The 13,228-nt window shown below is 44.4% G+C and overlaps 1 protein-coding gene across 3 annotated transcripts in view; it reads left to right on the forward strand.

Annotated features, from left to right (window-relative positions):
• The first annotated feature begins 2,636 nt into the window (after nucleotides 1-2,636).
• PPP3CA (protein phosphatase 3 catalytic subunit alpha) overlaps nucleotides 2,637-13,228 on the forward strand; it is a 324,455-nt gene continuing 313,863 nt past the window's right edge. For 2 of the 3 annotated variants that reach the window (XM_027970856.3, XM_027970857.3), the window contains exon 1: nucleotides 3,310-3,594. In XM_027970856.3, the coding sequence (XP_027826657.1) occupies nucleotides 3,537-3,594 (58 nt within the window). In that variant the 5' untranslated portion in view covers nucleotides 3,310-3,536. Of the gene's footprint in view, nucleotides 2,830-3,309; nucleotides 3,595-13,228 lie in introns of those variants that run through there. The other variant, XM_060416850.1, reaches the window with a different exon arrangement.

Genomic DNA, 13,228 nt, shown 5'->3' on the forward strand with positions numbered 1-13,228 from the left:
TACACCCTCTCTAGGACTCTAGAAGTCTCTGAATTCAGCTATAGATGGGAGCCCATAGGCTGCAGAATGCATATCTGCTGCTTAACTGCCTAGTCAAAAAGTGATGAAACACTTCAGCCCACATATTGACCAGAACTAGTCACATGGACCTGCTCAGATGCAAGCAGGTGCAGGTGGGAAATGGAATCCGTATCTAGTTAGACGCTTTGCAGAGAGTATACTAAAAAAGGGGAAATACAATTTTTGGTAGATGGTGAGGTTTTTTTGCCAAGTTTTTCAAATTTTTTCTTCACAGAGGATATTGTTGAATTCAGCATCCAGGCATTGCGGTAACTTCTTGAAAATGTAAATTCCATGTCTAAGGTGAGCTGATGCAAATGGTAATATAATCAAAGACAGACTGGGCAGTCTAACAGGATAAAAAGAAGCATGACAGTAGGAGATAGTACGACATCTAAAAAAATACCTTAGATTTGGCTCTATCAGTAGGCCTGCTATGTGGACATAATTGGTCTCTAGTTAATAAGCTTCTGTCTAGTTTTCCTTGGTGTAGGGTCCAATTTTCACTAGGAAGATGTGTCTGTGTTGCAACAGTATGGAACCAGACACATGCATTAAAGGCATCTGATGATAATCAGATGTGTTGTAAAGTGATTATGATTCAGAACATTTTTTCCCACACATATTTCAGCTAGGAGGTGTTCTAGACTTGTAGCGGACTGAAGGGTGTGCCTGAAAGGTGTGCCTTTATTTCCTATCTGCATCATAAAACTATTCTATGGTGCTGACAGTTTAAGCCCCTGAGCTTGGTACTAAGTTTTTTTTTCCAGGATCTGAAAAGTGAGTCCAAATATCGGTGGGAATTGTATCTCTGCTTGCAGTATGCGGGAAAGAACATTGAGGAGTTAGAAGCAAGCATCCCTGGACATGGTTTCCTGATCTTTCCTCAAGCAGGCCCTCTTCTTCACCTACAGGTCTTGGCATCCTTGCCTTGCTCTGTGCCATCTGGCTAGGGGCCAACTTCCCAAATCTGCCTTAGCAACTAGCTCTGCCTGTGCTCAAGAGGCTGTTTTCAACAACTCCTTCTTGAGGCAATACCCTGTTCTCTCAGAACTCATATTTTCATGGCAGTTCTAGGCTTCATTACCTGCAAGGGCCCTTTTCATTACCTATCACAGTGTCTGGCATATAAAAAGAGCAGGATTCATATTGATTGAATGTATTGTTTGCTTAAATACCGCATAACAATCTTAGAGTTGTGAATTGGGCAGAAGAATTTGGACTTAGTGGCAGTCTCCCTGAGCCAGGGACAAATCCTTTGGCTAAAAAGGCCTCCAGGAGGCTCACCTAACCTCCAACTGTGAGTTTCTATTCCTTGCAGACCATACTGCTGAAGCCACACTCATGTCATCAGCCAATTTTTTAAAACTTCTTTTCGAGTTTGAACGTTAATCCTTGTCCCCGACCTTTGCCGGTCCTCGGTCCTTGGGGCTGAGGTTGGTTGGGGAGATGGGCTGTGGCGAGGTGACCTTCTTGCTGAGGGAAATCTGCTCCTCATTAGCAGTCCAGAAGGGAACATTTGGGTCACAGCCACTCTTTAGCTTCCCATTCTCTCCTTCACACTCCTTCCAACCAGGAAGATACCAGAATGGGGACCCGCCTTGGGCTGCAGTGCCCTGCAGGTATTAGGAGCACCAAGTGGGTATCGGATGATGGACTGGAGCTGGGGAGGCGGATGTTGTGTCACCAGTCCCGACCAGTCACTGGGTGTGCAGTGTCAACAGTGAAAAAGGCGACCCTCTCCGTTGTTCTCTTCCCTCCCTTTCCCCGCCTAGGGCTAACCTAGGTAACTCAAGAGTTGGCCGGGGTCGCGTGTCCTCCCGTCCCCATCCTCAGTGGGCAGCCCGCTCCCGTGCCCCGCACTCTCCGCCACGTCCCTGGCCCGAGACGCTCGAAGCGGCCCCTCCACCAAAGCTGTGGATGCAGGAGTGGGAAACATTAATAATCACGACACCCCTTCCCAGCCCCCCACAAAAGCCCCGGTAGCAAAACAGGCAGTACACCCATCACAGCGGAGCCCGTCTCTCCAAGGTAAGTTGTTGGTTCGTCGCCGTTTCGGCGATTCTCTCCGGACAGCTGCGGCAGCGACAGCAGCTGTGAGGCGGCCCCGGAGCTCCTCGCGCTCTTCCTTCCTCCGCCCTTCCTCGGCCGCCTCTCACCCCAACCCCCTTCCCTGCTCTCTTCGCCTCCTCCCTTCTTGCCCTCTCGCGGGCCACGCACGCACACACCCGGAGACACCCTCCGCACTTGGCTACTCACACTGCGGCTTAACCCAAGCCGGCAAGGCACGGTTGCCAAAGCGGCGTGGGGTGTGTGTGCGGGGTCCAGGGAAGAAGGCCAAATGGGGCTGGGAGGGTGCCATGGCAGGGCCTCTCTCCTCCCAGCCGCGACCCCCCGCCCATTCTCCTTCCCTAATCCCGGGCTGCCAGCAACAGTGACACCTGAGCGGGGGACTGGGCGGTGGAGGCAGCAGGCCCGCCGATCTGGCAGCCCAGAGAAAACAGAGCGAGGGGCGGGGACGACGAGGAGGAGCGGGAGGCGGGGCCAGAGAGGAGGGCGCCGCTAGCAGTGAGTGACGCTCACGCTATCCAATGAGCGCCCATAGCTTCAACGTCAGGGGCAGCAGGGGGAGGGCTCCGCGGGGAGGAGGAGGCCGCTCCGGCGCTAGAGGAGGGGGCCGGGAGGAGGAAGGGGAGGAGGCGGAGGCGGGAGCGGTGGCGGCAGCGGCGGCGGCGGCGGCGGCGGCCGAGGCGGTGGTGCCGGCGGAGGGTAGGTTGCGCCGGGGACTGAGTCTGCCGAGCTCCGTGGCTGTGCCTGTATGAGTGAAGGAGCGGCGCGGGGAGGCAGAGGCAGGCGCGGGCGAGCGAGGCGGCGGGACGTCTCCGGCGGCCGCTGATCAGCAGCGGCGCTCGGTGTGGGGAAGCAGCGGCGGCAGCAGCAGCAGCATCGGCGGCCGCCTCTCCGCCGCCGGGGACGCCGAGGCGCGGCTAGTGGCACTGACATCGGCGGCCCTGCCTCTCCTTCCTCGCCCCCGGCCCTCCCCATGTGATCGGTCTTAATCCCAGCAGTGTGCGCGCTTGGGGCTCCATTCCGCGGTGCCCGATCTCCGTGCCAGGGTGGGTGCTCGTGTGTGCGCTTCCCCACCCCATCCCCCTTCCCCCAAGAATAAAAGAAGAACCGAGAGGCGTGCTTAGAAAATAAATAAATAACCACCACACACGCGCAGCCCGGAGCAGAGTCGGCAGGGCTGGCGGCGGCGGAGGAGGAGTGAAGGCGGCGGCGGCGGCGGAGGAGGAGGAGGAGGAGGGACGCGCGGAGAAGGCAGTAACTTTAAAGCCAGCTCAGAGCCCAGAACCTCCAGCCAAGCGGTTTGCAGCGCGGCGGCAGCGGCGGCGTTGAGTGTCTGGCCCGCCGGTCCGGTCGGGGTGTGCAGTAGGACGGACGAGCAGCGCGTCGCTGTCCCCCGGCGGCTGGAGATGTCCGAGCCCAAGGCAATTGATCCCAAGTTGTCGACGACCGACAGGGTGGTGAAAGGTAAGCGGCGCGCTGCGATCGCCTGGGTGCACCGTGTGCCGCAGGCACCCGGGAGGCTCGCCTCCCCTCCCCCCGCCTGGGGTTCTCTCCTCGCTCCAGCCACGGACCTTCTAGGATATTGTGCAAGCCTCAAATCCCCCCTCTCTGGCGCGCCCTTCCCCCACGCTTCCCACCCAGCCCCACTTGGGGCATTTTTATTTACGGGGGCGTCAGTTGGCAAATGGCTGAGCCGAGGGGAGGCGGTGGCGGGGGTGGCGTTGGCGGGAGGGGGCGCCCGGGGGGGTTGGTTGCTGGCAGGGTGTAGCTGCTGTGACAGAAATAGGAAGTGGGTGGCTGCTCGCGGGCTTGCATGGGATCGGGTTTATGGTTTTCGTTTGCAGAGGGAGGGGTGATTTATGGCTTTTAAAAAATTAATATGGCATTTTTATGTGGCCGTGGCTTTCCACCGCCTGCCTCGCCCGGGCAGGGTTCTCTCGGCGCTCTATTGCAGCAATTCCCTCTGCGCCCCCTCCCCCTTCCCCTCCCCCCGAAAAGGGCCTGCACAGGACTCGCGAGAGAGCGGGAGAGCGTGGGGGGAGCCCGGCGCTTCCTTCCGCGCTGGGCGGGAGCGGCCGCACTGAGGGGGCGGCGGAGGGCACGCGCCGGGGGTGCGGGGGGCGTGGGAGGCGGGGGACGACCCGCGAGCCCGGCTGCCGCCGCAGCCCCGGGATTCCCCGCCAGGCCCTGAGAGAGACAGGAAAAGCTGTTCCCCAGCCTCCCTCGCCGCCCCCAGCCTTCCCCCGCCGACCTGTCATTGCTCTCGAATAGCTGCCCTGCCGAAGCACACCTCCCCGGTGCTGGTAACTTCACCCGGCTCGCCCCTTCCGTGCCCCTGGCACCCGCTCCTGAACGGGCTATTTGATTCCTATCATTGGCTCTTCTCCCCCGCCCCGGGATCACAGACTCCAGGCAGCAATGGCTCTGGGGTTTTTGGAGGAGAGAAGCCGGGATGCCTGGGGTGTGGAAGGGGACAAGTAGTGGTCTCCTCTCTCGCACCCGGGAATCCATCGTCTCCGTTGTACTCGTGGAGTGGGGAAGGGACCATGCTATACATTCTGGAAGGATGAAGCAACAGAGCAGATACACCAGCTTTAAGTAGTATCCCTACTTAATGTAAGCGTCCCTACACTCCTGGGGTCAGGACTGAGCAGAGCAGGGATGGGCATGGGCTACACGCTGAGCGGGCCTCTGAAATTGGAAACAGCTCGGGCTGGTATATAGAGTGTGTGTATGCTTGTGTGTTGTGTGTAGAACAGAGATTGTATCTAATGTGGCTTGAGCAAGCAACTAGAGTGCAAGGCAGTGAAGTCATGTGCACCATGAACACTTAGGTGAAGTAACCCAGCAGTCGAAAAACCATGCATAATGAATGCCTAAGTCCTTCAGAGACTTCAGAAATGTTCATGGCTCCACTCAGGTTTGCTCAGTTTTTTTGTTTTTGTTTTTAAAGTGATGTGTGTGTGTGTGTGTGTTGTCTTGTTTTGGTTCTATTAGAATCATTCCTGCTTCGGTGCAGTATTCATAGACCCATCAAAATAAGTAAGTAGTATCTCTGCCAAAATGACTTGAAATAGGTCTACAGATGCACAACTGTTCTTTCTGCAGGCATGGATTCTCATGTAAACAGTCAATTCAGATTCATTCAGAATTATGTTTTGTGTTAAGGGCCTGTGTTGACATTTAAAAAAAAATAAGACCTTTTGCTGAAATAGCAGAAAATAACAACTATCTCCCTTAAGGTGTGAAGTTTAGGTTTAACTTCAGTCTGTATGTTGAGATTACCTTTTTTCAAAACTTGATATAAAGCTTACAATTTATATGGCAGCAGTAAAATGTGTCAGCAATGAGGAAACACTCATATGTGCACACAGAAGATCAGTTCTCTGTTTTAAGTCACCAAATGTGGCTTCTTAATGTAATTGTAAAATTGTCATCAAGTGAAGATTGTGAAAATAATTGTTCATACATTCTGGCTCAGTGTCTTTAATGGTTTATGTGAAAGTGTATGCAACCATTCCATGGTTATTCTGTCTTGCTTTTTTACAGTAATGGATACATATGATCATAAATGGCTTTTCATTATACATACACAGGACCACCCATAATTCAGAAAATTTAGTTTACAGGTTTTTGCAGAACTGAAATGTGGATGAGTATAATAGACTCAAAATAGGAAAAGTTAATTTTGCATATTTTTTATAGGAATCTTGATGTGAAATTTTGTGAAAATTTTGTTTATTGAAAATGTTTTATTGATGAATCCTGATTTTAAGGTGGAAATACTACTGCTATTCCTCTTATGCTTTCTTATAGACTTTTTACTGTTGGCTTAAGAGGCGTTATTGAAAGTTGGCTTTAACATTTTGTCATACCTATGAGTTTTACAATTAATTGAGATGATAATCTGTTTTGATTATCAGTCTTCTATGACGTAGCATTTCCACGTGAATATATATGTATATACTTAGCAAGTAGAAAGTACGTATTTTCAGAATGGAAAGTGGATTACCAAAAGATTTTTTGCAGTTACAAAAATTTGATAAGATACAATTCATGAAGCCATGAAGCCATGACTTTTAATTTTGTTAGACTTTATCTTCGTGATCTGAGATTGACTCATTTTTTTAATGTAGGCAAGGGAAATTTTTGTGTTCCATAAGCATTTTTTCATTTTAAGCAGTATGGATAATATTTACTCTCACATGGGAATAAGAACTTGGATCATTATTATTGTGGCAGGCCATGGCATTTGTTTACAGTTATCTTCATTACTGTGATCTGGCTTTTATTGTATATTATACTGCTATTTATGAATAAAGCTGTGCTTGTGGTTTTGTTTGTAGTAATACGATGATGTGACAGCTTTCTTGATTTGTGTTTCCAAAACACAACTTTAGAAAGATAGGTAGGCTGAGTTTTAGTCTCAGTTGTGCAATTTTTCAGATATTCAGCATCTTCTTGAAGGTGTTCACACATACTGGTCAGTTCGTAAACCTAAAGAATGGAAGGGAATGGCAGCATTGGAGAGGGAAAGCATTCATTTAGATAACATCAGAAAGTTACTTCATCTAGCTAAACTGGAGCGGTTTTATTTAGACTGTTCTTGGAATAAAAACAGTGCAAAGTATAAAAATTCAGAGAAAACATCTTGGTAGTGCCATTTGTTGGAAATCAGAATAACTTGATCCATTTACTGTTTGATATTTTTAAAAAGAAAACACTGTATAATTATAAGGCAAAAGACAAAGGGCAATACGTAGAAGAATAACTGTGTCCCTGTCCCAGTGGTGCTCCATGGGCCTCGTTCCAAATTCTGGCTTCCCTTCATGCCTCTCTGCCTGGTCCTGCCTTTAAATCTTGTTCTGTGGCCCTAACATTCCCTATGGTCTGTGGGACTCTGTCAAACAGGCGGAGGAAATTGACCTGCATGTGTTGAGTCTGCTGTTTTGTTCCATCTCTTGCCCTTTCCTCTCTTCCCATCTTCAGGTATTTTGTAATGGGCCTTTTCTCTTAATCCAAATTACTTGAATGGTAGACATTCCAGATACTGTGGCAAGTTGCTGAGGGGTCAATTCCTGGAAAGCATTTTTGGGGAATTTCTCTAAACCCTTAGATTGGAGACTCTTGTGCTTTGTGCCAGATTGCCTCTGACTCTTGGGAATGCAAACAAACAAACAAAAAAACCCCCCAAACTAGAGCTGTCTTTCTGTGTTTTGTCAATTTATATAGTATTTGTGCAGACAAAGTACAGGTAGAGAAATTCTGGAACGATATCTAATATCTTATAAGCAAGATGATTGTTGCTAAGTAGAATATTAAGTAAATAGGGATTCATGCCACTAGTGTTTCTAGCTGAGAGAGGCTGCTGTATCAGTGATAACTGTCATGTTTGGTTCTTGGAATATTAAATAATGCCATTTTTTTGCTGTGTGTCAGGAAGAGCTCATTGTGAATTTATTTTACTGATGTTTGTTAAAATCGGTTGAGGTTTTCCATGTATTTGGTTTTCTGTTTGAATTTAGTAAAACTGCATTAATTCAGTGTCACTAATTGAAACTTTGACTAAATTTCCTTGTTTGGTGGCTGGTGTTTACATCAGCACTGGATGTGAAAAAGGGGGTCTGCTGATCTAATTAATACTATAAGCGACATGATTTGGTCATAGATAATAGAGAACAAATTCTTATCAGGACTTAGTGAACAGCATGCAAATTAATGCTGTTAATTACAAATTAGATTGATCTATTCTTTAATCCTTTCAGGATTTCTACTATAAAGTAAATATAACACAAGTGCATTATTTTCAAAACGTTTTGTCGGCTTAAGGCAACAGTTGCAGCCAGGATTCTGGGAAACTCCAGTGACTCTAAAGTACCATCAGTTAGAAGAATTAACATTTAAAAAATAATAGTTTTTTGGAAACTGTCGGAAGAGCCTCTGCTTTAAAGAACAATCTATATTAAGACATCCAGTTAAAATGTGAAAAAAAAGCAAACAGTTTAGAATTTAGTTTCAGGTTTACTCTAACAATTGTTTATATTAGTTTAGAAATATGTCTTATAAAATCTATTTATTTATGATGTGTGTTTATTTGTCATTTTAGAGATATGAAATATGACTTTGATATAGTGTGCATTTGTAACTTTTATAATTGGCCTCTTATGCTTTTCCTTATCTTTTTTGTGGCAGCCATGTGTAAAGTTGAAACTGATTATGAAACCAAATAAAGAATCCATTTAGAGTGACCTCCTTGGAAAACAGCATTTTTCTAGACCTACTTTCCTTTCAGCAAATCCAGTTAAATTACCATTTTGAAACTTTTAGACACTTGTAGAAATGTAAAAAAAAAAAGATTCAGGATATTGAACTTAGATAAAAACTAGCAAATCATTTTGTTAATTTTTTCAGCAATTTTCTAGAGTCGCATTCTGTTGATGTTTAAGAGGAATTCAGTGAGATTTTTGAGTTCTAGCTTCCTATAATCCCACTGTTATGTGTTATAACGTCACAGGATAGTCCTATATGTAAACAGGCAGCAATTGTACTCATCAGTCACTGGTGAGAGCAGAGGATCATGAAATGGGAATACAGAGCTGGGAAGGTTACCCTTGATCCACTCACCTGGGAACCGCAGTTCAGACACTGCTGACACAGAATTACAAATGACAGTGTGTTAATAATGTATTTTCAGGGTCACTCAAGAATAGTCAGAACCATTAATACTGAAATCCATGAATGCCTTGTCTCTGCAGTGGTAGCTCATGTCACATTTTATAGTTGAAGAAATGGAGACAGAAAAGATAGAATGGTTGGTCACAGGTGGGACTAGAATGGAGGTAAGTGTAAACAAATTCTTCCCTTTAGCAAAGAGTCTCTTCTCTCTTGAGCATCTGTTTGGAACTGTCACTTCTTTTAGCAATATCTAGGATGTCACATTTTGTTTCAAAGTTTTCTTTACTGAATTACTGACTGTATAAAATAGTTTTATTAGAAGAAGCTTTTGATCTCTATGTTTAGCAGAAATTTAAATTTTGATGATAAATGTTATAATCTGGTTTGATCTTGGCATGAGGTTAACTAAGGAAAACTGTCAAACATTGTTTCCTATTCATGTAAATATGTACTCGGAAACAGAAATAGCATACTTTCCTGTTAAGGAATTTTTTATACTTTTATTTTGTAAAGTGTTATTGTAAGACTCTTTGTCTGAACTACAGATAACAACCCATGTTGTTATTCTGGTTTGAGGATTTAGTTAATTTCTAGAGAGAGCTCAAGTGAAAATAGGAGCCATTGCTTCTTAGGTGTTTTACTACTTTTTAAAAATACAGTCAACTGGAAATGATGTATACTGAGACAGAGTTTCGGTTTGTAAACTGTCTTTAATAGTCTTTGCATGTTCAGCATTTTAAACCCATTTTATTTTATATTTCCATCTCCTGTATTCATACAGGCTGTATTTATCGATAAGCTATCAATTATATTTTAGGTAAGAAATCAAATAAAAAATTTGATATTCCTCCATGGTGAGGGATTCTGAGTAATCGCTTAAAACAGAGGACTATAAACTTGAGGACTTAGACCTATTAGTTTAGTTCAGTCATTCAGTCCTGTCCGACTTTTTGCAACCCCATGGACTGCAACATGCCAGGCCTCCCTGTCCATCACCAACTCCTGGAGTTTACTCAAACTCATTTCCATTGAGTCAGTGATGCCATCCAACCGTCTCATCCTCTGTCGTCCCTTTCTCCTCTGCCTTCAGTCTTTCCCAGCATCAGGGTTTTTTTCAAATGAGTCAGTTCTTCGCATCAGATGGCCAGAATTTTGGAGCTTCAGCTTCAGCATCAATGAACACCCAGGATTGATCTCCTTTATAATGGACTGGTTGGATCTTCTTGCAGTCCAAGGGACGCTCAAGAGTCTAATCCAACACTGCAGTTCAAGAGCATCAGTTCTTTGGTGCTCAGCTTTCTTTATAGTCCAGCTCTCACATCCATACATGACTACTGAAAAACCACAGCCTTGACTAGACGGACCTTTGTTGGCAAAGTAATGTCTCTGCTTTTGAATATGCTGTCTAGGTTGGTCATAGCTTTTCTTCCAAGGAGTAAGCGTCTTTTAATTTCATGGCTGCAGTCACCATCTGCAGTGATTTTGGAGCCCCCCCAAAATAAAGTCTATCACTGTTTCCATTGTTTCCCCACTTATTTGCCATGAAGTGATGGGACCAGATGCCATGATCTTAGTTTTCTGAATGTTGAGCTTTTAGCCCACTTTTTCACTCTCCTCTTTCACTTTCATCAAGAGGCTCTTTAGTTCTTCACTTTCTGCCATAAGGGTGGTGTCATCGGCATATCTGAGGTTATTGGTATTTCTCCTGTCAATCTTGATTCCAGCTTGTGCTTCATCCAGCCCAGTGTTTCTCATAATGTACTCTGCGTAAAAGTTAAATAAGCAGGGTGACAATATACGGCCTTGACGTACTCCTTTCCCTATTTGGAACCAGTCTGTTGTTCCGTGTCCAGTTCTAACTGTTGCTTCCTGACCTGCATACAGATTTCTCAAGAGGCAGACCTATTGCCAAATTTCAAATCCATTTCACAGATGCATTTTCAGGTATTTGAAAAATAGGTATATAAGTTCTGAGGAAGGAGTTATCAGTTGTTTAAATGCTATTTATGGAATTGGATGGATTCCTTTTGAGACCGTTATAGGGAAGATTGGAACCTTGTGTTTTTCTTTTTATTTCTCTAGTCTGTTCTTTTGCCTGACAGCAAAATATAGTCAGCTCTGTTTTAAAAGATGGTCTATCTGACTTTCTATGAACATTTATCCCTTGCAGCTGGAAATTCTGCATGTCTCTGCAAAAGAGAAAAATGAGTAGAAATCGAGATTTATGTTAACAGCTGCCTGGAGATTATGACATACTACCTTTCAGCGTTTGTCAATTTCAGATACTTGCTACAGTTGTGAAACCAGAAGAATGATGGTTGATATTCAGAGAGAATGTTTTATTCATATGCAGTTAAATTAAAAACAATTTCTGTCAGTTCCAGGATTCTAAGAGTTAAAGACTTTGGTGACCGTATAGCTCCCAGTTTTCTTTTTGGGAGGAGCAACTGCTTCTGATTTAAATTTTCAGTTGTCTACATGTAGTATTAGGATGTTTTGGAAATTATAGTATGTCAGTGTCTAAACTGTGTCTCCCAAGTTGTTACATTTACTTGGAAGTTACATAAAATGATTTGTTAAAATATATATTCAAGGTTTTAGTTTGAAAAATATGGTCATTGAACCAATAGTGCCAAGCTCAATGCCTTGCTCTTTATGCATTGAATAAATTCTTGTTGAATGATTTGGGCAATGCAGAATTATCAGGTGCCTCCAGAAGCCATAATGCCTCCAGAAGCCGTAAATGGAGACACATTATGTGTTTATATTGAGTTTATTATATCACTTCTGATTCTCTGTAAATGGTTCTGCCTGGTTGATTGGAATGCTTCCTTCTCCAGCCACATCAGGGAATGGACTAGGAGAAGGCATTACTAAGGTGACACGGTTAGATTGAGGGCAGTTTTGTTGTTTGGTCATTTGGACTGGCTTTATGCCAGCTGAGTTTAAAAGGCTAAATCCTTTTCAACTTAGCATATTAACTTGAAAGCTTTCTTTCAGTTTCTGCTGTATTTCTCCTTAGCCTGACCGATTTCTGACAAGTGAGAAAAGATACGTTAATCATTCAGTGTTTGATTTATTGGGTGATTTATATGTTTTAATTATTGTCCAGGCATGGTCATGAAGAGAAAAATGACCTGGCAAATTTCATGACAACAAAAACAAAGCAAAGCAAGACATAAAAAATCCAAACCAAAACAAAGCAAAATCCTCTTCCTTTGTTTGCATCTCAATTTATCATTTTCTGTAAAGCTTTTGTAATCCAGTAATGCAGCCCTCTTCAGTATAATTTCCTGCCCTGCTATGGCCCCTGTAGTGTCACTTGCTGCTATCTAGTGGGAAGATATATGGGCTGTGAGATGGTAAAAGGTGGCTAATTGTTCTGACTTCTTATATTCTCCTAAGTGGACTTTATGCCATCCTTTGACATTTGTATTTAAACATCTTGTGAGCTATACCATTTTATCAAATTAAATTAAAAGCACAGTCTCTTAAAATAATAGAACCTGAGTCAGGGCTTCACGTTTGTGTTACAATTTTTTTTTTTTTTTTTTTTGCAAAGGAATTACCTTTCTTTTTATTATTAAACCGGGCATTGTTGGTCTGCTATGTATACTTAAAGCTAATAAAGTACATGCATACCTTCTCTGTGTGGGTCTGACTATTGGCATGATAACAGTTCTCATTATTTAATTCTCATGATTATAGCTTTAGTTCAAATGTTACTTCCTGGGGGACCCACATCTCCTGATACCTTCAGCTGGAGTAGTGAAGGGACTCAGTCCCTTCATGTTCACAGTGGACACCTTGACTAGAGCCTGTTGCTGTGATGGTTAGTTTGTCTGTCTGGCTCTCCTCCCAAGGAAGTGGAGAACCCGGAAGACTGGGGCTTGGTTCCATTTACTTTTGTATCGTTAGCCTACCCTAGATTGTTAAATAAATGAAATGATAGATCAAGGATAAGAGGGATTTAAAATTTTGAATTATAGGGTTCTTTTCTATTTTGAAATTTTTTTTGTGGATCTTAAATCATGGGTGGCTCATAAACGTGAGGAGTTTCTTAATTTGTAAGTGCCAGTCCTGTAGAAGGGTTTTTTTTTCACATGAGTTTTGAAATGCTCTGTTTCATAGTGGGGGTCCTATGATTTCTATGCAGTAACCAGCTTGCAGAAGCTGCAGGCAGTGGTGGCTTACCCAGGGAGTGCTTGGTTTTCAGTGAATCAGTGTCAGTCAAAGGGTGTATAGGTTAGTTTACTCAAAGGCAGGGGAAGATTTTTCATGGGGAAGATTGGGGATGATGCTAGGTTGAGGGATGAACTATTGTGACCGGCATTGGGGAGGCCCAGGGTTCACTTACAGTTGTATTGCTTACTTTAAGAATCATGTAAATCCAGATGAATAAAAGTTAATACATTTTGGAGTC

The sequence above is a fragment of the Ovis aries genome, chromosome 6 (genome assembly GCF_016772045.2).
Source record: "Ovis aries strain OAR_USU_Benz2616 breed Rambouillet chromosome 6, ARS-UI_Ramb_v3.0, whole genome shotgun sequence".
Classification (NCBI taxonomy): Eukaryota; Metazoa; Chordata; class Mammalia; order Artiodactyla; family Bovidae; genus Ovis; species Ovis aries.